The 21,668-nt window shown below is 35.3% G+C and overlaps 1 protein-coding gene across 1 annotated transcript in view; it reads left to right on the forward strand.

Moving 5' to 3' along the window:
- Window positions 1-21,295, forward strand: part of GALNT3 (polypeptide N-acetylgalactosaminyltransferase 3) — a 46,054-nt gene extending 24,759 nt beyond the window's left edge. The window contains exons 3-11 of the mRNA XM_060015686.1: window positions 3,851-4,023; window positions 7,525-7,674; window positions 9,698-9,932; window positions 10,551-10,668; window positions 12,105-12,305; window positions 14,314-14,445; window positions 14,650-14,751; window positions 18,750-18,902; window positions 19,776-21,295. Of these exons, the coding sequence (XP_059871669.1) occupies window positions 3,851-4,023; window positions 7,525-7,674; window positions 9,698-9,932; window positions 10,551-10,668; window positions 12,105-12,305; window positions 14,314-14,445; window positions 14,650-14,751; window positions 18,750-18,902; window positions 19,776-19,898 (1,387 nt within the window). The 3' untranslated portion in view covers window positions 19,899-21,295. The remainder of the gene's footprint in view (window positions 1-3,850; window positions 4,024-7,524; window positions 7,675-9,697; window positions 9,933-10,550; window positions 10,669-12,104; window positions 12,306-14,313; window positions 14,446-14,649; window positions 14,752-18,749; window positions 18,903-19,775) is intronic.
- The last annotated feature ends 373 nt before the right edge of the window (window positions 21,296-21,668 follow it).

Raw genomic sequence — 21,668 nt, forward strand, 5'->3', positions numbered from 1 at the left:
TCTGTGTATTGCTATAGAATAGAAATATTAAAAACTGTGCCAAGATTTTGGAGCTATGATAGTTTATGAGCTAAGTCATGGACTTTGTGGCTACTTTTAGTGCTATAACTACATTTCAGAATGTCCTGTGTTTTGTAACCTTTCTTTTAAGAGACAGTATTGTTTTTTTATCTGTTTGTTTTTTGCGGTACATGGGCCTCTCACTGTTGTGGCCTCTCCCGTTGCGGAGCACAGGCTCCGGACGCGCAGGCTCAGCGACCAAGGCTCACGGGCCCAGCCGCTCTTCGGCATGTAGGGATCCTCCCGGACCGGGGCACGAACCCGCGTCCCCTGCATCGGCAGGTGGACTCTCAACCACTGCGCCACCAGGGAAGCCCGACAGTATTGTTTTAATTACTAGTTCAACTGTGATTCTTTCTCTGGAGTTTTGTTGAATAAGCTCTTGTATTTATAGAGTTTTCTCCCTTTCTCTTCTGAGAGGCCAACATTGCTTTTCATTGTCACTTTGTTTACATGTTAATCTCAAATATACAGTATTTTGATTAAAATCCCCCCCAGACCCCAATTCTACTGTGCTGTCTCTTTGTTCTTAGTTAACCATCTTGTTATCTTTGAGGTAGTATTCAAATGCTCTATTTGAACTGAAACAGCTAAAATGAATTTCAGCACTTTTAAACAATCTGTAGATTTGTTAAAAGTGCAAGATAGACAAACTGTAAGCAAACAGTGCTTACATATTTTGCTTTCTAGTTATGAGAATTAAATTTATAAGTGAACCTGAAGAAAAGTACTTTAGTAGACTTAGGTCTATTGCTTCCTTCATATTTTTCTAGGTTTATGATCATGAATACCTGCTCCAACTATGAGTTCCTCAATATTGAAGCTGTGTAGATTAGATTTCTGTGGCTCTATTCTAATCTGTGTGATTCAAGGTTAAATTGCTCATCATTTAAAATGAATGTGTGAAGAAACAAATGAATGTAAAATATTCTAGTTGTTCTGACAGGGCATAGTATAGTTCCTTTTTTATGCTAATAGGTTAAAATGCAATATGGCCCTTTACTGATTTTGGGAGAGGTCTTGATTGAAAAGCAATTCCCATCACAAATCAAGAAGCATGATTTTTATTCTCTGACATGACAAAGGGAGCTCAGGATAAGCCTTTTCTCCAATATAGCTTTGAGAAACTGCAGTAATATTCAATAATGTTAATCAATATGTAAGTGCAAAATAGCTATGCACACAAAGAACCTTTTTTTTTGGACAGGAATGTGTACCTAGAACTGTGAAGATTTAATACTTTCATACTTTAAATTTAACTTATATCATCAAGGAACACATTTTCTGAAGAACTGCTAATCTTTTACATGCTCATTAGAAATATAGATCCAGTCTCTCCCGAAGCCAGATGGTCTTGTGACTGATAATTTAAGCACATTTCTGGATGCCAAATTTTTCAAATGGTTTGACTGGGAATCTGTAATCACTTTGGCAAGTTATTTGAATTTCACTACTTTAAATGACATGTGAAACAACTTTTAAACATAAGTTGAGCATGCTAATTGTTTCAAAATAAATGGGGCTTATGAAATCATACTGTGAAATTTTATTATCACTTGCATTGATGATATAACATGACACTTTTACTTGATATTAGTACTTATCAGTTAAGCAAATAAATCCTTGCTTAAACTGAGGGAAAGCCTTGTGAGATTAAGGAGATAACACTTTATTAGTGTGAATTTTTTTTTTTTTTTTTTTTTTTTTGCGGTACGCGGGCCTCTCACTGTTGTGGCCTCTCCCATTGCGGAGCACAGGCTCCGGACGCGCAGGCTCAGCGGCCATGGCTCACAGGCCCAGCCGCTCCACGGTATGTGGGATCCTTCCGGACTGGGGCACAAACCCGTGTCCCCTGCATCGGCAGGCGGACTCTCAACCACTGCGCCACCAGGGAAGCCCTAGTGTGAATTTTTGTAAAGTGTCATACTTTAAATCTTCAAAACCTTTTCATAATTCTATATTAATACTATATTAATTAGTCACGTGGCAAATAAATATAGGAAAAAAATTTTTTTAAATCCCCAAACTCACTCCCCAAAATGCTTATAAGACAAAATTATAAATATTTTTCCTAAAAAAGAAATACTATAGTATGGAGCTTTTCATAATTTTTACTTATACTTTTATGTTGGCTTATAAGACTTTATGTATTAAAAATACAAGCTTATATTTAGTCATTTGTTTCCGTGTAATTTTAATTCGAAGATAGATAAATAGGTAGTTTGTGTTTGGACTTTATTTTTAATTGATAGTTTATCCAAAATTCACTTTAGAATAAATCATTTGCTTTCATCTACCAGTGAGGATGAATGTGATTATTTTCTTCTGGCTATGCATGTATGTTACACTTTAAAATCATGATGGTCCTAGAAAGCAAAATCAGTTTCACCTTCCTCCTCTTTTCCTACTCAGTGGTGTTGACACCCTCTCAATATTTTATCCCTAATTTAATTCCTTTCTTATCACTACAAATATTTCGACCTAAAGACGTCCTCTCAGGAAAGGATTTGAAACACATTCATACTGAGGTATGGCTGTAAACGTAGTAATTAATGAGAGTTTGTAGAATCTCTCTTTTAGGGTGGCTTTCCCAGGCCACCATTCTGGGGGCTCTGGTTTCCCCATTGGCCCTGGCAGGGCAACCAAAGTGTGCTGGGCTCCTATCTCCATGAGTGAATGGTTTACTTCCTTATCTTTGGGTTTGAACAGCACTGTTTGATTGTTCACACACTACTTATAGTGGCTTTTGACTGTGTAGGAGGATTTCATAGTCTGTTGTCTAAAATTGTACAACCATTTATGGTTATCAAAGATCCAGTTATTTTACTTATTTATCTCTACCATAGATCACACATGTTTTATGTCCCAGCTTCACTCTGTTTGATTTTACAGTGTTTTGAAGCCCTCTCCTATATGTTATTTCATTTGATCCTCACCTCAACTCAGCAGGTGAGGGACTGTGGTCATCTCCATTCTCAAAGCCTGGAGATTGTACAGACCCACACACACCCCAATGGCTTCATATGAAGATTATTTTCATTGAGGATGACATTGCTATCAAAATGAATTCAAGATAAATTTATAACTAAAGTTTTTAGTGAATGAGTAATACCGCTAATCAGTCAAAAACTATTTAGGGTCTCTCTCCTTACTGGAGCAAAATCTTTAACACAGCATGGCATGTGACATATGGTAGGTACTTAAGTTTTTGCTGAAGGAAATAGGATTTTTAGTAAGCAATTTTTTCCCCTTTTGGTTCAGTTACCGGTTAAGGAAATTGATTAAACTTAGAAAATATTACATTCCTAGGAAAGTATCTAATTTAAGATAATCTCTACAAAGATGAATATTCATTTAATAATTAAAAATTGCAAATGTTAAGAAAAATGCATGATTTCTACAAGGAAAGAAAAAAACTTGGTTTGTATTTGAGCAGTTACAAGTATTTGCTATTTTTACAGGTTGTCTCCCTTCTAGGTTATTTTTCTTATTTAAAATGTTATTTGTATTTAAAATTATATTATGGAGAAAGCTTACAATAGCATGTTTTAATTCGTGACATGTGATCAATATCAGTGGACATGATCTCTGGGTAAGTGGTCTATTTGTAAGAAATTTTGTTTTGATCTATTTGCCTTTATATAGCATTAAGATCATCTTACATATAAATAAAGTGTCCACTATCATTTCTATTGTTTTAAAGGTTTAAATAATGATAATTTAGTAATGGTATAGCTGTGAAATAAAGTAATAAAATTCATAATTGTTCTTCTACTTTGACTTTTTCTAGATGTATTGAACAAAAATTTAAGCGCTGTCCTCCCCTGCCTACCACCAGTGTCATAATAGTTTTTCATAATGAAGCATGGTCCACGCTGCTTAGAACTGTCCACAGCGTGCTCTATTCTTCACCTGCCATATTGCTGAAGGAGATCATTTTGGTGGATGATGCTAGTGTAGATGGTAAGAAAGCACATGCAAATTACATTGTTTCCTAAGTAAATCCATGTGGCGTTGTCCAAAGTCTATTTGGGTATATGGTGCTCTCTGTATGCCACCTCAGATCTTGAATATAGTGTCTTGGATGCTATATATGATGGATGAAGGGAGAATCCAAGGAAGTCCATATTCAAATATTTTGGAGTTCAGAAATGTGTAAAACGTGTGAAACACCATTATTTATAACTTTGTAGTCCTCAATATGAGACTTTTATTGTAAGACATAGTGGTTAAGAGCACACACTTGAGCCTTGAGTTAGGCTGCCTTGATTTGAATCCCAGTTCTCGTCCTAACCAGCTATGTAACTTGGGAAAGTTATTTAACCCCCCTATACCTCAGTTTCGTTATCTGTAAAGTGGGGGAAATGCCATATTTCATCAAATTTATTGTATAATACATCATTAGTTTACATACCAGTAGAATAAAAGACCCTTACAGCCAATTAAACGAACATGCCATCGCTTATAAGAAGTATATAATTGTATAGCTTAGAAATGAGGGAATACATTAGTACATAACTCCTAGGGTTGTTTTAAAGATTAGAGGTATTCATATAAATAATCTATTAATTAATAATATCAAAGAGTAGTTAAAAATTACTGAAGAGTTACCACATCCTGTTTTATTTTGGCGCTTTTAAATATTCCAATACCATTTACAAAGCTAGCCAAAATCTTTAATGAATTTTCACTTAATTTTATGTCAATAATCAGTTGCTAAGTTACACATTTTAAATTGGACTCACAAGGATAATCAGACAAATACTATAATTTGCTGAGTTTTCAAACATTACAAGTATTTTAAGTACCAAACAAATACATATTATTTCAACGATTGCAAAATTTATTCCTGAAAGAGCCCAAGTTTGGAACTAGATTCCTTAAAGTCAAATTCTAGCTCCAGCACTAATGAGCAGTTTCCTTATATCTGTAAACTGAAGATAACACTCTTCCGTCAAATCCAAAGCACCATCTACTGTAAGGTAAGTCATTACTTTACAGACCATGGGGAAAAAAAACCCACTACCTATTAGATGACATGTCATCAATTAATTATAAGATGTATCCAGACTTTAGACGTGGTTGTAAGTGAATAAAGCATAACATTTTTAACCTAATGTTTCAACCATTTTAATCTTTTCTTTCCTAATCACTGTCTACATAAACATATAATGTTTATCTAATTATATCCATGTCAGAAATCTAGTTTTGAAATCTGACATTTTCATGTAATATTATTAGCCTGTTTCTGTTACCTTCAAAACTTTAATTTTAATGACAAAAATGGACTAGATACATTTTACTTAACCATTCACTTTTATTTACCCCTTAGCCTTACTATATGTAATACTACAATAAATATCCTTGTGCTTATGTTATTTTCTCTTTTTTTGAATTATATCCTTAGATAAGTTAGGAGAGGTAGGACTGCTTGGTCAAAGGGTCTGAGTATTTTTTATAATTCTTTATAGCAATCAACAATAGATTTGGAAAAGTTTTCTTGGCGAGGGCTATCTTTGAATAGTAGTGTAATTTGTCTTATTGAATCAGTCAAAGAACTATCTAATGAGTCCCCCACTGTGGAAAATGTGTCCCTCGTTACCACAGAAGAGCTTGTGAAGTAGAAACCATAGTCCCTGACTTCAATTTGCTTAAGGAAAAGCAGCATAAATATGTAGGTACTCAGTTAACTGATAGCTAAATCCCAATGATAGCAAACAAAATATAATTAAGATTTTCAGAGCATAGACCATGTGCTAGTTAGTTCTTGTCTTAAATGTTTTATTTGTACAATAATCTCTCATTGTATCCTCCTAACAATTCCCTGTGAGGGTTAGTCCTATTAGCCCCATTTTTTCTATTATCTCACTTTATAGGTAAAGAAACCGAGGTACAGTAAGGTAAAATAATTTGCCCAGGGTCACATAGCTAAAAGTAATGGTGCTATAAATCAAACCCAGGAAATCTGATTTCATGGCTTTGTGTTTTTAACTTCATAAAATTAGGGTGTGGATGGGGGCTAAATTTAAAGGGCAGGTAAGAATTTATAGGAAGTTCAGAAGTTGTGGATGAATAAAAATTTCTTAACATATGAACAGTGGGAGGATTTATTGAAGGAATCTGTAGTGACTCCGTTTTAAAAATCAACTCCCATTAAGACCTTTAAAATGTTTCTATTTTTAAGTTGCTGCTCTATAAGTCTATGATTAAAGCAGAAATAGCTATGATTATATTTTTAAGACAAATTACAATCCTACTTGTCTTTCGGAGTATTAATTCTGAGGTACTTAGAAGGTGTTAAATAAGTTAATCTGTTACTCTGAGACGATAATGTTTAGATAGGCTTATTTTTCCACAAAAGTTATTCCTGGACTCTTACCTCCTTCATGAATGTTTAAGCTTTAAATAAGCAACTCTCTTATCTGCACCACTGGAGAATTTTTAAAAATATGTAATTACAGATAAAGTCAAAGTCACCTGCAATTGCTTTTGAAATCTGGTAGAAGCAAACATCTACCCAGGATGTTTGCTGGTGTTCTCAATATTCCCAAATCTTTTTGAGTCTGTGCTATGGGTCCAAGAAGGCCACTTGAAGAACTGCATTATATACTCAACAAAGAGTCAAGAATTCAATGGTGAACAAGCAGGATTAAGACATTGTTTAAAAATATGGATAACACTTGATTGACTTGATTGATGTGTTTTTCTTTTACCTGCTATTTTAACTCTTGCCTAGTATGTATGTCATCCAAATTGGACTATGGAGTATCTTAAATTATACACACCCATGACTAAAATTTTGCCTGTTTCTAACCTCATTCCTGATTTACATACTCTTTTCTTCCTTCGTATTTTTACTGGAAAAAATTCTGTGTCAGGAGACTCTAGAGTTTTCAAAAATTTTTTGCTGATTCTTTGTAGAAATATTCCCAAACTGCTGTAGCCCTGGATTTTCCTACTCATCTTTCTCTCAAGATTTTGGTCTTAAATTATTTTGACCACTGCCTAAATATCAGATAATTTTTTTGATACTTGAAACTTTTCTATACATTTGCAGATTTAAATGCCAATTTAAATAAGAATCAAATATCTTTTTGGCCAAATTCAGTTTCTTTCACTCCTTTGTCCCTTTCCTCTGGCCTCTAAATGAGTCTTCTTAACTCCTGGGGCCTATTCCTTTGGAAGTCTCCCCCTCCAAACACATTGTGTTTACTGATATGACATGGGCAGGATAACTATGTGTGGTAATGTCACGCATTATAATCGTTCAAAAGTTAAGATCTGTATATATAATTTTTGTTTTCCAATAAGAGTTGAAGATATAATTTTTGTCTTAAGGATGGATGTGTACAACCGTTAAGATTATGCATGTGGAGGACCCATTGCTCTGTGGTTTCTTTATTAGCTTTCATATATATGAAAATATACTTAGAAAGGAGTTAATCTTGATTTTTTTTCTTACAGAGTACTTGCATGGTAAACTAGAGGAATATATAAAACAATTTTCTATCGTAAAAATAGTCAGACAAAAGGAGAGAAAAGGTCTGATCACTGCAAGGTTGCTAGGAGCAACAGTAGCAACAGCTGAAACACTCACATTTTTAGATGCTCACTGTAAGTATACAAGTATAGACATAGTTGTAATATTTTCCCTCCCCCTCCCTCTAACTTAAAAGGTAAGGAAGCATTTTCTTTAAATGCCTAATTGCATTTTCTTTAACATCATTTTCAGCTAGTGATTATAGCAGTGACAGCCCAAGCAGATTACAGCTCTGGGTAGGAAATTCCTTTCACTTATTCAAAGATCTTACGTCCTTTTGTTTGAGGCTCCTTAACTTTATGGCCTCCAGTGAACAGCTTCCCCAGCGACTTATCCATGCCTAGGATTTTTTCATATGCTCATTTTGTCAAAAAAATGTGGTTTTCCTTATTATTCTTGATTACTATACTTTAAAGTGAGTGAAAGTTTTGTTTAAGTGTAGTCAACCCTATCATTAAACTTTGTCCTAACACTTTTACTTTTTATATTTCAGTTTTTTTTTTCCCCCAAAGATTCACACACTCCTTTTTGTGCCAAGTTAGGGGTGCCCCTTTACAGCTTCTGGTATCTTTCCCATGAATGTTGTTAGTTTTTGTTGCTGCTGGGGTTTTTCTCTTTGTATTTTGATTTTTTTTCAGTGTCAGTGATTTTAAATAAAGTACTTAGACAGTATTTTTAGAGTCAATGTTTAATGTACATGTTAGGTATTATTAAAATGTCACTTATTCCCTCGAGCTCTAAGTTTAGTGAGTTTTACTCTTTGTGTGAGTGTTTAGCTTTGGATTGGCCAGCCTTTAGGTTATGTTTGACCAAGCAAATGGTTTTGAGCATACGCTAATTTTTACAGAAGGGCTTTTGGATTTGCTTGAGTCTCTTTAGAGCTTTCACATTCAGTATTCTCTTTTTTTATTCTTTTTTTTAAATGGTAGAATGGGAACTGCCTTGTCCTGTGACTATTTTTTTTTTTTAATAAATTTATTTATTTATTTTTGGCTGTGTTGGGTCTTCGTTTCTGTGCGAGGGCTTTCTCTAGTTGCAGCGAGGCGGTGGCGGGGGGGCGGGGGGGGGGGTGGGGGTGGGGACACTCTTCATCGCGGTGCGCGGGCCTCTCACTGTCTCGGCCTCTCTTGTTGCGGAGCACAGGCTCCAGACGCGCAGGCTCAGTAGCCGTGGTTCACGGGCCCAGCCGCTCCGCGGCATGTGGGATCCTCCCAGACCAGGGCTCGAACCCGTGTCCCCTGCATCCACAGGCAGACTCTCAACCACTGCACCACCAGGGAAGCCCTCAGTATTCTCTTAATACCCAGCATTTAAGAAAGGTCTAAAGGTAATCCAGGAGAGGTGTTTTCAAAAGGAAATGGCTGCTTCTCCAGCATTCCCTCTCCTGGTCCAAAAATTACAATACTGTCAGACTGGGCATTCTTCCCCTCCAGGCAAATGAGTCTGATGGTCCTCCTGGACCATGACTGCCAAACTCCACTGAATGATGGGAAGCCCTGAGTAGCATTGTACATGCCACATCTCCTGAACTCTATGTGTGATGTGAGACAGCCTGGCCTGGGGCCAGAACCCAGACCTTTCATGCCACTCCTCCACTCTCTTTCATTAGCGCTGGGCAGGTTTGAATGGTACTTCGTCTCCAACTGCTAAAATCAGAATATTCTGATTCCTTTACTTATTTTCTCCTAAGAACCTGTCAGAGAAATAAAGATTTCAGTTACTCTACTCAGGGAGACAAGTTTAAGTAAATCAGAACACTTCTGGAGCTAGGTGGTATGGATCAGCAAAACATTATCCTTGATTCATGGCCCATTTTAAACAGAAATACACAGTCTGAAACTTAAATATATCAGTATCATTTTGCTTCCATTGTAAGGTTAAAAAAATCAGTCATTTCCTAACTATGCTTAATCTTGTCTTATATTTTTCATCCTACCCTTATCTCACAAGAAACCTTTAAGAAATCTCCCCTATATAAATGTTCAAAACACTAAAGACTTGGTTATTCTCATTTCTCTGTAAACCCTCTTCCAAAACACAAAAGGAAAAAAACCCTGAGTGTTTTCATTGAATTAATTAAAATTGTATTCCTTCTAGGTGAGTGTTTCTATGGCTGGTTAGAACCTTTGTTGGCCAGAATAGCTGAGAACTACACTGCTGTCGTGAGCCCAGATATTGCATCCATAGATCTGAACACGTTTGAATTCAACAAACCTTCTCCTTATGGAAGTAACCACAACCGTGGGAATTTTGACTGGAGTCTTTCATTTGGCTGGGAGTCACTTCCCGATCATGAGCAGCAAAGAAGGAAGGATGAAACTTATCCAATTAAGTAAGATGATTGCTCTCAAAGTCTTATATACAGTTCAAGTATTTGAATATGTATGCATTCTTTGCTTTTTACAGTAATTTCTACAAAGGTAATTCACATTAACAAAATAAAGAATACACATATTCTGTATAGAAGGAATAGGAAAGTCATTTATATATTTATGTACTTGTTTATACATGATGTTACTGAGTAGGAAGTAGAATTAAGTGAGCTCTTATGTCTTTCTTATAATCATTACTTAAGAATCTTTTTTGTTTTTGGCCGAGCCATGAGGCCAGAATCTTGGTTTCCTTACCAGGGATCGAACCCGGGCCCCCAGCAGTGGAAGCACGGAGTCCTAACTACTGACCACCAGGGAATTCCCTTGAGAATCTTTTAAGTTTGGTTAGAAGACACAATAATTTTGTTCCGCTAGGGAAGGATACTTAAAGTTCTTCCTCCCCATCCCCCAAAACTTGACTTTGAAGATAGCATTTTTAGTTTTTATTAATCTATATAAAGCCTTGAAATTGTCATCTCTCTTTAATTTATTTGTACATTTGATTCAGTTGCTCTTAAAATATGTTTTTTTCCTTATTTGGTTTTTATAACAAAGTTTAACAATGGATTATTTTTCAGAACACCCACTTTTGCAGGAGGCCTTTTTTCCATATCAAAAGACTATTTTGAACATATTGGAACTTACGATGAAGAAATGGAAATTTGGGGAGGTGAAAATATAGAAATGTCTTTCAGAGTAAGTTTATAAATATAGCGCTTATACTAAACAATGAAATATATATTTCTAGTTGGCTGATACAGATTATCATGGATGAATGTAGTCTTTACTTTTTGTGCTTTCTAAAATTTAATTGTTAGAAATTTTAGAATAAATATATTTCCTCTTAAAGTGTAACTTAATATATTTATTTATTGCTGCCAGTGTAACAAGAAGAATCAGTTAAACGCCTGTGTCCAGGCAGTAACACCAATTAATGCACTTGTAGCTACTGAATTCCAGCCAAGATAAATATAATTAAATCTACTGCTTCAGGAAATTGGTTGATTATCAAGCGAGTCAGCATGGAAAAACATTTATGTATAATTTTAAAGGACATTGAACTTAACTCTTCGGATTAAACAAGCTTTTTTTCCCTATACATATTAAACGTTAATATGAGAAATAAAAGAAAGGTGTTAGATGGTCTCCACATATACATATTTGATTTCATGAGTTCATTTTCTACAATGATTTTGTCATTCATTTCTTATCACTTAGGCTGGAATGTAGTGGAAAAAGAACTGAACTAGGAGTTGGAAGATTTAAGTTTTGGCTCTGGCTTCATCACATAATGGCAGTGATGATCTTGGCCAAGTTTGAGCTGCTTAAGGGCAGGGGTCTTGTTTTATTCATTTAAGTATTCCTAACCCCCAGCACATGTTGGATCTTAAGCAGTCTGTTGAACAAAACATATCACCAAGCTTTCTCACTTGTTTAAAAAAAAAGAGAGAGAGAGAGAATACAACCACTGCCCTAATATTAGCACATATTATTAAACATGACTTTTAGATTTTTCATTTATGGCAGAACAAACTGTCAAGATATTTAAGTGAGTAGGTATTGATTTAGTGATTTGCCATTTTAGAGTTAATGCAAATAAGTTCTTTGACCCTCTATCTCTAAATAGTATGAAGTTTTTATAATGATCAAGTTTAATAGATTGTGCTTTGGTAATAATGACTGTCTGGAATTTGTTTCTTGATCACAAAATTGAATATACAAGAGATAAATAGAGTCTGGGCTCACTTTCTCCAAGTCTGCTGTGGAAGTCAAATGCAGAAGAGCCATTGGTCTTCTGTGTGGATACTAGATAGCTTGAATAATTTTTGCAAAAAAAAAAAAAAAAGAAGAAGAAATTGTGGACTTTTACTTTTATGAGAGATCTGAAATCACTATTTTGTTAAAGTAATTTCTGGAAATGTGGGGGGTTTTTGTCTCTTGGGTCTGTACCATTTAATAATAGTTCTTTATCTTTGAGAACTTAAATTGAACTGGCAGTGAACAGAGACTATTTGTAAAGCTGCAATAAATCTCTTATTTTGTTTTTATTAGTATCTTAAAGGTGAACTTAAAAGCAACACTTTGATTTTCCTAAAATACTGTAAATTTAAACAAATATCATTAATTATCAGGTGTGGCAATGTGGTGGGCAGTTGGAGATTATGCCTTGCTCTGTTGTTGGACATGTTTTTCGCAGCAAAAGCCCTCATACCTTTCCAAAAGGCACTCAGGTGATTGCTCGCAACCAAGTTCGCCTTGCAGAAGTCTGGATGGATGAATATAAGGAAATATTTTATAGGAGAAACACAGATGCAGCAAAAATTGTTAAACAAGTAAGTTAGGACTAAATAATTAAATTATGGTAAAAATCCACAAGTTCACATGTCCTCTTACCTGTTTGAGTCAACTCAAGCCTAAAACATTTTTTTAAAAAGTTATTTTTAAAGCTGGGCTTTTGAACTCAAAAATATATAACTCATTGATGTCAGTTTTCTTTTCTTTCTTTCTTTTTTTTTTTTTGAAAAAGTCAAGTAAACTGCATTTAAAAAGTTGAGGCATTCTACCTGATGTTATCCTTTTAATATGGAAGATATTTAGTTTTTGTAACTGCTTTGGTTCAGTATTTTACTCAAAGAAAATAAGATTAAGTGGAACTGCTTTTAACTGGTTTTAGGCGATGTGATTAGCACCTAAATCAAGGTGCTAAGTGACATTTTGAACTGGAGAGCTAGACAGTGTCAGAATGGGGCAGGAAAATGAACCAGAAGTATCAAGCTTTCTTATTTCCAGTTCTGGTTCCACTGCTCCCTGGAGGGGTGACTTTGGCAAAGCCCCTTGAGACTGTGAAATGGTTATGGTGCTTCATAGGGTGGTTGACAGATTGGCCTGACATGGAGCATGTGCTCCACCACGTTTCTTCTCTCTCCCTCCCTGTCTTGAGATAAAATACTTGCCTGTCTCCCAGAGCAGCTGTGAAATAAGGAAATAATTGCTAACAAATGCATGGCACTGTGGTTGTTATTGACCTGTCCTAGATCAAAGCTCTGCAGAATCATCATGCCTAATGCATTAGAACTGAGTCCCAACAGTTTCAACATTGGATGTGGTAAATAAACTGGAGAGTTTAAGGACATGCTTCGGCAAATGGCACCCAACTCTTTGTAAGAAACAGTGCCGATTTGCAAGCCGGTATATATTGGGATTAAAGGGCATCAACATTTCGAATGTCATAAAGAAAGATCTGGTTACCTCATTTCACTTTTTCTTTGGTCTCTGGTATCTCCCTGTAACATGTCAGTACCATGCAAAGTCAGAGCACTACTGGGTCAGATTGCTAACTTTTTACCCAGGGCCACCAAAACAAATCGGGCAGATTGTGTACTGCACAAAAGTGCTTGGCTAACCAGGCGAGTGGATGCTAAATACAGTTTATGCTCTCTTGTCACCAACAGAGGGACAAGTGAGCCAGCAAACCCTTGTTTTTAATATAGGGCAAGTAGATCCATACGGTAAAATGCATAAGCTACCCAGAAGTCCTTCAGAGTTTCATACTTTTTGCTAAAACACCTGGGTTCAAAACATTGAAGGTGGCAGAGAAAATATTTTCCTTAGTTGAACTGATAAGCTTGAGTATTTACTTTTTCATATATTTAGGCACCCACTGTAAATTTTCTTTAAAATTTTGCCTGTACCAAATACCTTTTCAATTTTAGTGCTTTTTTTTTTTTAAGTTTTCTTAGTCCTTTTAAATAAGGTAAAGGAAAATAAAATACAATTGATTAATAACTTGACTTTTTCTACTAAAACATTGTTATTGTTAGGATATTATTAGAAGATAGTGTTAGGAGTAAGCAATACCCTTAAAACTAGAAAAAAATATTCCCAACTGCGTTGCTTTTTGTGGTCTTGACTGGAGAAGAGATATGTTACATGATGCACAGTTGGCACTGTTTCTCTATACCTGCTTTCTCACACCACACTTTACAGACCACTTTTGCGTATAAAACCAGGATCAGTTTTGGATGCCCCCACTACCATTTTTTGCCTTCAGCATTTCGCTAGGGATCTTTGTCCCATGACAGAGGTTTGTGGCACAAAGGAAGAACAAAATAGCACTAGGTCGGCACTGCAGTGGTCCTTGATTCTCTTTGAAGCCAGAAGTGAGCAGCCAGGCATACTTGTTGCCTGAATGAATGGTGACTGTAGTTAAATCGCATCTTATATTTTGGCCCACAATTTTTTTTTTTAAGACCTAAATGTAAATACAAATAGTAGCATTCGAAGTACTTTATCAGTTCTGTTTTAATTAAACATCCGCCTTCACTTCTCATCTTTCTCCAGAAGTCATTTGGTGATCTTTCAAAAAGATTTGAAATAAAGCACCGCCTTCAGTGTAAAAATTTTACATGGTATCTGAACAATATTTATCCAGAAGCGTACGTGCCAGACCTTAATCCTGTTATAGCTGGATATGTGAGTATTTTCCTGTTCCTTTTTAGTTGGTATATTCCCTTCCACCAATATTTATGTGATTCAGAAAAATTGCTGAAATATTTTCTGTTTTATTGCTTTTGAGATTTTACATTATTATTAACACCACTTCCTGAAATTAACTGCGAAAAAATATAAACCACATAGATTTTTAAAAAAATTTATAACTTGAAAATTTCCCTTTAGATTAAGAGTCTTGGTCAGCCTCTATGTCTGGATGTTGGAGAAAATAATCAAGGAGGCAAACCATTAATTTTGTATACGTGTCATGGACTTGGGGGAAACCAGGTGAGCACTGCACTAAAAATCCTCCCTTCTCTTTAGTACCTACAAACAGAAGTAAGTTGTTGCGCGTTTTTCAGAATCCCTAAATCAATTTTATGTTCCGGTAAACTGGTATGTGAAACGTTTTTAGATTAAGTTTGGCAATTCATATAGAAGTTGTAGAGTACTTTATTTTGATTTTCACTCTGCCTCTGAGAGCAGTTTGAGGTTGCTTACCCATTTAGTAGAAAGGTAAATGAGAAAATAATAGAATAATACCATTTGAAATGAAAAACAGGATCTTCTATGTGAATCTTTGATGTTGCATGACTATTAGCATGGTGATTTTGCTAAATTATACGTAAAGGCTATATTTAACTGGATTTGACAGCAAATAACATCATGTTCATACTGTATTTTTGTGGTTCATGATATTAAAAGTTTGATGGAGGTACACACACACACACAGATATATACATATACATATACATATATGTACATATATGTCGATGTGTATATATATTCATATCTTAAAAATTTTCCTTATACACTATATATTAGAAGAAAACATAATTATATAAATAGTTACATTCTTTTAGAAATAACACTGGACTATCCTAGTAAAAATTAAGGTTTTGAGCAATGAGAAATATTTCCTCATTTGTAAAAATCTTATCACTAAATATAAATACTTATAAATTTATTTCAGGCTTCTTCTAGCATTACATCTATTTTATCGTAAAAGTTGAAGATATATTTTATACATTGTTCTGTCTGTTTTTCTCCTATCATTGCCATAAAGATGTTTTTATAGTTCTGTCTCTAAAATAATTTTTAAATTATAAATAGCATATAGCCATCTTTTAGAAATTTGGGGATGCTGAAATAATTCACATATTCTTTCAACAAGTGTTTGTTTGGCGCCTATAATGTAACTCACACTCTTATAGTAGTGAAAAAGACAAAGTCTCTATCTTGTTGAGCTTATATTCTAGAAGGAAAGGAAAAAATAAATATGTAATTTTAGGTATAAAGAAAAATAAAGCAGAGTAGGGGGATAATGTGTGTGCGGGGGGGTTGTTAATTTTGGAGGTTCAGGAAGACGTTTTTGAGAAGGTGACCTTAGAGTGGAGGCCTGAGGAGTTGGGAACCATGTTCCAGGAGGAGAGCATCTTGGCAGAGGACGCAAGGCCAGAGGCCCAGCGGCAGGTAAAAAGAGCAAGCATAAAGCCAGTGTGGCTGGAGCAGAGTGGTCCAGGAAGAGAGGGGTGGAAAATGAGGTCAGAGACATGAATTAGGGGCCAGGTCATATAAGGCTTTGCTGGCCTCGTTAAGGAACTTGAATTTAATTCCAAGTGTGACAGAAGCCACCTGAGGATTTTGAGCTAAAGAATTATATTTTCTAGTTTATATTTTAAGAAGATAACTCTGGCTTCTATCACCCTGACATAGCCATTGATTTTATTTTGATTTATTTCCTTTAAATGTTATCTTCAATCAAGCATTGCATTTAAACTAGTTTGGGAATTGTAGTTCCTTGAGTGCTAGATGTTTTTGAGATATCATCGAACTCGATCATTTCCTCATGTTCCCTTCTACTGTTTTGACCAGATAATGATATTTTTTTTATAGCATAAAACTCCATTGTAACAGTATTGCACTATGCCAAATGAAAATAAGTATTCTGATAATGTGACTAAATTGACTAATATACTGGTGCAATGCCGTTTAATTCATTATGGCTTTGTAACACAATGCTTTGCCTCTTCCCCTTTCTCTTCCAGTGTAGTTGTCCTGGTTCTAAGGTAAAATTCTCTCCAGTGTTCTCAACTAGATAATAACATACTCTTTGGTTGTCTAAGTATCTTCAACTATTCTCCATTCCTTATAACTTCCGTTTTAGTGGTTTTTAAAAAATAATATGAGTAATGTAAAGTTCTGGTCAGCCTTTCTTATCATCTTTGAAATCCTAAGGTTTATCTTTCTTAAAGAAATACAGCCAGAGTGCTGTTCTCGTGATCTAAACCCATTTTTTTTCAATGTCTCCATCTGAAGAGCTATCAGTTATAAAAATGATATTATATTTATGGAATGAGATAAATTAAGCATGAGGCTAAGACCAGGGGAACTCAAGATTAATTCGGCTAATGTTTGTGGAGTGCCTACTCTAATACACATAAAGGGTTTAGAACAGTCCCTGCCTAGCACATAATAAGGGCTCAATAAATATTAGTGCTAAGACTAATAATTTCACTATTGAAAATCAATTATGTTCACTCATTTTTTCTTTGGAATGTCAACATTATGAAATATTTGATGTATAATGGATGTTATTACTAGATACACTGCCTGACTTTGTTCTATGGTGAAGTCAGCTAGCTACACACACAATTCCAATAGAGTGCTATGAAGGTTATCTCTGATGCACTATGGGAAGCCTGAGAAAAGTGTAATTTTGTGCATAAGACAAATTCAGGGAAAACTAAAGAAGGAAGGTAATATTTGAATTGGCTTTTGAAGGATCAAAAGGAGTTAGCTAGGCAGAAAAGGACCCAGAAAGATATTCTAGGGAGTAAAGCAAAGTGGAGTTATGGATACATATGTTCTGCATTGGTAGAATTGTGTGAAAGGAGCATAGTGTATAATTGGGACAATGGTTGGTGTTAGACTGAAAGTGGAAGATTTCACGTACCGATTAAGAAGTGTGGGGGCTTCCCTGGTAGCGCAGTGGTTGAGAATCTGCCTGCTAATGCAGGGGACACGGGTTCGAGCCCTGGGCTGGGAGGATCCCACATGCCGTGGAGCAACTAGGCCTGTGAGCCACAACTACTGAGCCTGCACGCCTGGAGCCTGTGCTCTGCTACAAGAGAGGCCGCGACAGTGAGAGGCCCGCACACCGCGATGAAGAGTGGCCCCCGCTTGCCACAACTAGAGAAAGCCCTCGCACAGAAACGAAGACCCAACACAGCCAAAAATAAATAAATTAATTAATTAAAGTACCCTTAATTTAAAAAAAAAAGAAGTGTGGACTTCATCTTAGCAACAGTAGTGATTGTGAATCACTAAGCAGGGAATGTAAGGGATCAAATCAATGCTACAAAAGAATAACTGGCAGCAGAGTGGACCAAATTATAGGAGCAGAAATTGGAGGTACCTGGAGGTATTGCAGTAGAGATTTTGAGTGCCTGAACAAAAGAAGTGAGGATGTGGAAGTAAGGATCGGTGGGATGGTAACATCTGAGAGGAAACTTCAGTAAGACTAAGGGGCCACTTAATTGGACATGTGGGGAGAGAGAAACATCAATAATAGTAACAATAGCTAAAAATGTATTGAATGCTTACCATGTACCAGTTATTGGTCTAAATGTTTTACATGTATTAAACCATTTATCTTCATAACCCTATGAGGTAGGAGTTATTAAATTACCCATTTTACAGGCAAGGAAACTGAGGCAGGAAAAGTGTCATCGTGTGCCCCCCGCCCCCCACCTTCGTGCGGCTTGCAGGATCTTAATTCCCCAACCAGGGACTGAACATGAGCCATGGCAGTGAAAGCAGAGAGTCCTAACCACTGGACCACCAGGGAATTCCCAAGAGTACCCTGTTCAAATGTTTCTAGTTTAAATGAAAGTGCCATTAATTGAGATGAATAAGAGAGAAGAAACACTTGTGGAGAGAAAGAGGTAGTTAATGGGCTTGCTAAACGTTTCCAGACTCTTTTCTGTGGCAAACCTATTCTAGCCTCCATCCTACCTGATAGCTTCCAATTTCTGACATGGGAAGGAAGACAATGCCTTCTTAATTAACTATCTGTTGGTGATAGGCTGGAGAAAGGCTATACTATCTTCTGTCCCAAAAACTCAGGTTACGATTCTGATACTTACTTCATTGTATTATTTTGGTGAAGTACACCTGACTCCATTATTCAGTGAGTTGCTGATTTTTTTTTTTTTTTTGGCTGACAATTTTGCAACTGAGGATATAGAGTGCTCTCGTCAGTAACAGCATTCTTCCTTTCACAGTACTTTGAATACTCTGTTCAACATGAAATTCGGCATAACATCCAGAAGGAATTATGTCTTCATGCTGCTCAAGGTGTCGTTCAGCTGAAGGCATGTGCTTACAAAGGTCACAAGACATTTGTCACTGGAGAACAGATATGGGAGATCCAGAAGGTACCTCAGTACAATTAATTCACCCCTTTATGTAATTATTTTGATTAGCTCTAATTGCTTATCTGGGAAAATACATGAAACATACTGTATTGATATTATCTGTCAGAATTTCTGTCTTTGTTAACTTTGTCATTACGTATGTCTACCCATGTGGTAAGAAAGAAGATATCTATGAATTAAATACTCTTAGGAGCAAAATAGTTATAAAATATCTTACAGCATGATTTATGCAGTTCAACATGTCTGTGGATTATTAGTAATATTTGTTTGTATATGTTTTAGAATTTCTTATGATGCTTCTTGTGACAGTCATACTTTTGTTTTCCTGGCAGAGAAGAGAAAAATAATTATTTTTTCTTACCTAAAGTGATTAATTCTTTCCTTCCCTATTTTAGTACTTTTTCATGAATCTAGAATTGAGAGAATATGTGAAAGGCTTTTTTTCTGTTTTTAAACATATGTTTTAAAACTTAGCTGGAAACTAACAGTTCCTACCTGAATATTGTTTTGTGTAATTCTAGAACACTAGAAAACTGACTTTTATGACTGGATTTTTTAGAGTTTTATCACTTATATCAATGAAATATTTGTTATTTGAGAACTTGATTGAGACCTTTTTCTGCATACCTCTCTTCATTTATATAACACCTTCTGTGAATTGAACAGTGGTGGCATAAATGATGTTGCCTACACCAAAAACCAACAAGATTTTATCAGACATAGTAGATATTAGAAAGATTAAAAGTTAAGAATGGTGTATATTCGTTACATAAGTCTCTCTTTGGCTTCCATGAGACCATAAATTGTTTTTATATTTCTCCGTTAACTTTGAGTTTTGAAACTTAATGTCTGTTGTATTTCTTTTTATTCTAGGACCAACTTCTATATAATTCATTCTTTAAAATGTGCCTTTCAGCAAGTGGAGAGCATCCAAGCTTAGTGTCATGCAATCCATCAGATCCACTCCAAAAATGGATTTTTAGCCAAAATGGTTAAGTGTTCCTTAAAATTAAGGAGTTGAAAAAGGAGATATTCTTTCTTATAAAACTGTGACTAGGCATACACTGTAGTTTTTGAAAATTATGCAAAAGCAGCTAACTGTAACTTATTCCAAGTGCATTTTTCTTATTTATATCTTAAAATGTCTATGTAGCACCGCTACAGAAATCCCTTAAGTTTCCATTTCAAAGCACAATAGCTAGTAATACCAAAGACTATTTTGAAAAGTCCAGATGCAGAGGAAAAGATGTTTACAGTATGATGAAAATAATTTTCCAAGTAAAGTGATGTTCGTGTGCTTTGTACGCTTGAGAATATGCATAGCTACATTCACACACTCACAATTAAAAATTTTTCTTCTAGTTTTTTTTGGGGGGAGGGAGAAAGATTTGATACTGTATTTTTTTAACTACATAGAAATGGATCAATGAAGGTCAAAAATTGGCCTTTGTGTAAAACCAGGAAATTTTTTATAGAGCTAGAATTTATTATATAAAAATGCAGGTAAACTTCTTTTGCATTTTGTTAACTTATCTGTCAAATATTTCCTTAAACATGAAATTAAGTGAATAAGGAGAAGACTATTTTTAACACTTCAATTTCTTGGCAAATTTAAAAAATTTCTTAGTCTAAAGTTCACTTGACTTGAAGCAAAAGACTTAAAAAAATAACTATACTGTGTGTTTTCCCAAAGAAATTTTAAAAAAACCTCTAAGTCGCTATCTGTTAAAAAGGTGTCTTTTTCCTTTCTGTTAGTCTTTTTTCCTATCAAAATTCACTAATCTTGAATGTTTATGAAATTGAATTTCAAATGCAGAATACTTGACTCATTTAAAGCAAAAATTTTTTTGTTACTGATTCAATTATAGATTGTCTTTGTAATGAATTTTTTCACCAAAAAACCTTATTACTATCTATGGAAAACACAATAAAACAAATTCTTATCACTATTGTAACTATTTGTTTTTTTATTTTTTGGATAAAATATATAATTGATAATAGCTAGGGAAAGCATGAATTTTGTATCCTGAATTTCTAAGCACCCACTGCAGAGTCATCAGATATTTCTGAAGGGAAAAAACATTTAATAGTAATGGCATAAAAAGTGGGGAATGGAGAAGATTACGTGTTAGGTATTTAGAAAATTTTGTACCAATTTCTGATAACTTTCCTTGAGCATATGATAGAGTAATTTTTTAAAAATGTGATGCTTGGGGCTCCCCTGGTGGCGCAGTGGTTGAGAGTCCGCCTGCCGATGCAGGGGACACGGGTTCGTGCCCCGGTCCGGGAAGATCCCACATGCCGCGGAGCGGCTGAGTCCGTGAGCCATGGCCGCTGAGCCTGCACGTCCGGAGCCTGTGCTCCGCAACGGGAGAGGCCACGACAGTGAGAGACCCGCGTACCGCAAAAAAAAAAAAAAAAAAAAAAAAAAAAAAAAAAAAAATGTGATGCTTACTGAGAAGATTTAACAATTTTTGGTCATTTTATATATAGATCTATTCTTATTGAAGAAGTAATGTATGATTGGCTTTATGTTTTAAACCTGGTTTCAGTTGTACATAAGAAAATATTTTACAATTATTGACTCCATCTTCTCATTGTTTGTACTTTGAACTTACATTAAAAAAAAACTCTGCACTCTTTAATTTATTACAATGCCAACTTTTATTTTAATTCAACTGATATTTATTGTGTGTCTAACTTTGTGCCAGAAGTTATGGTAGGCATAGTAAGACTTATATTGCCTTTGAGCTTAGGTCTTATGGA

Source organism: Delphinus delphis, chromosome 7 (genome assembly GCF_949987515.2).
Source record: "Delphinus delphis chromosome 7, mDelDel1.2, whole genome shotgun sequence".
Taxonomy (NCBI): Eukaryota; Metazoa; Chordata; class Mammalia; order Artiodactyla; family Delphinidae; genus Delphinus; species Delphinus delphis.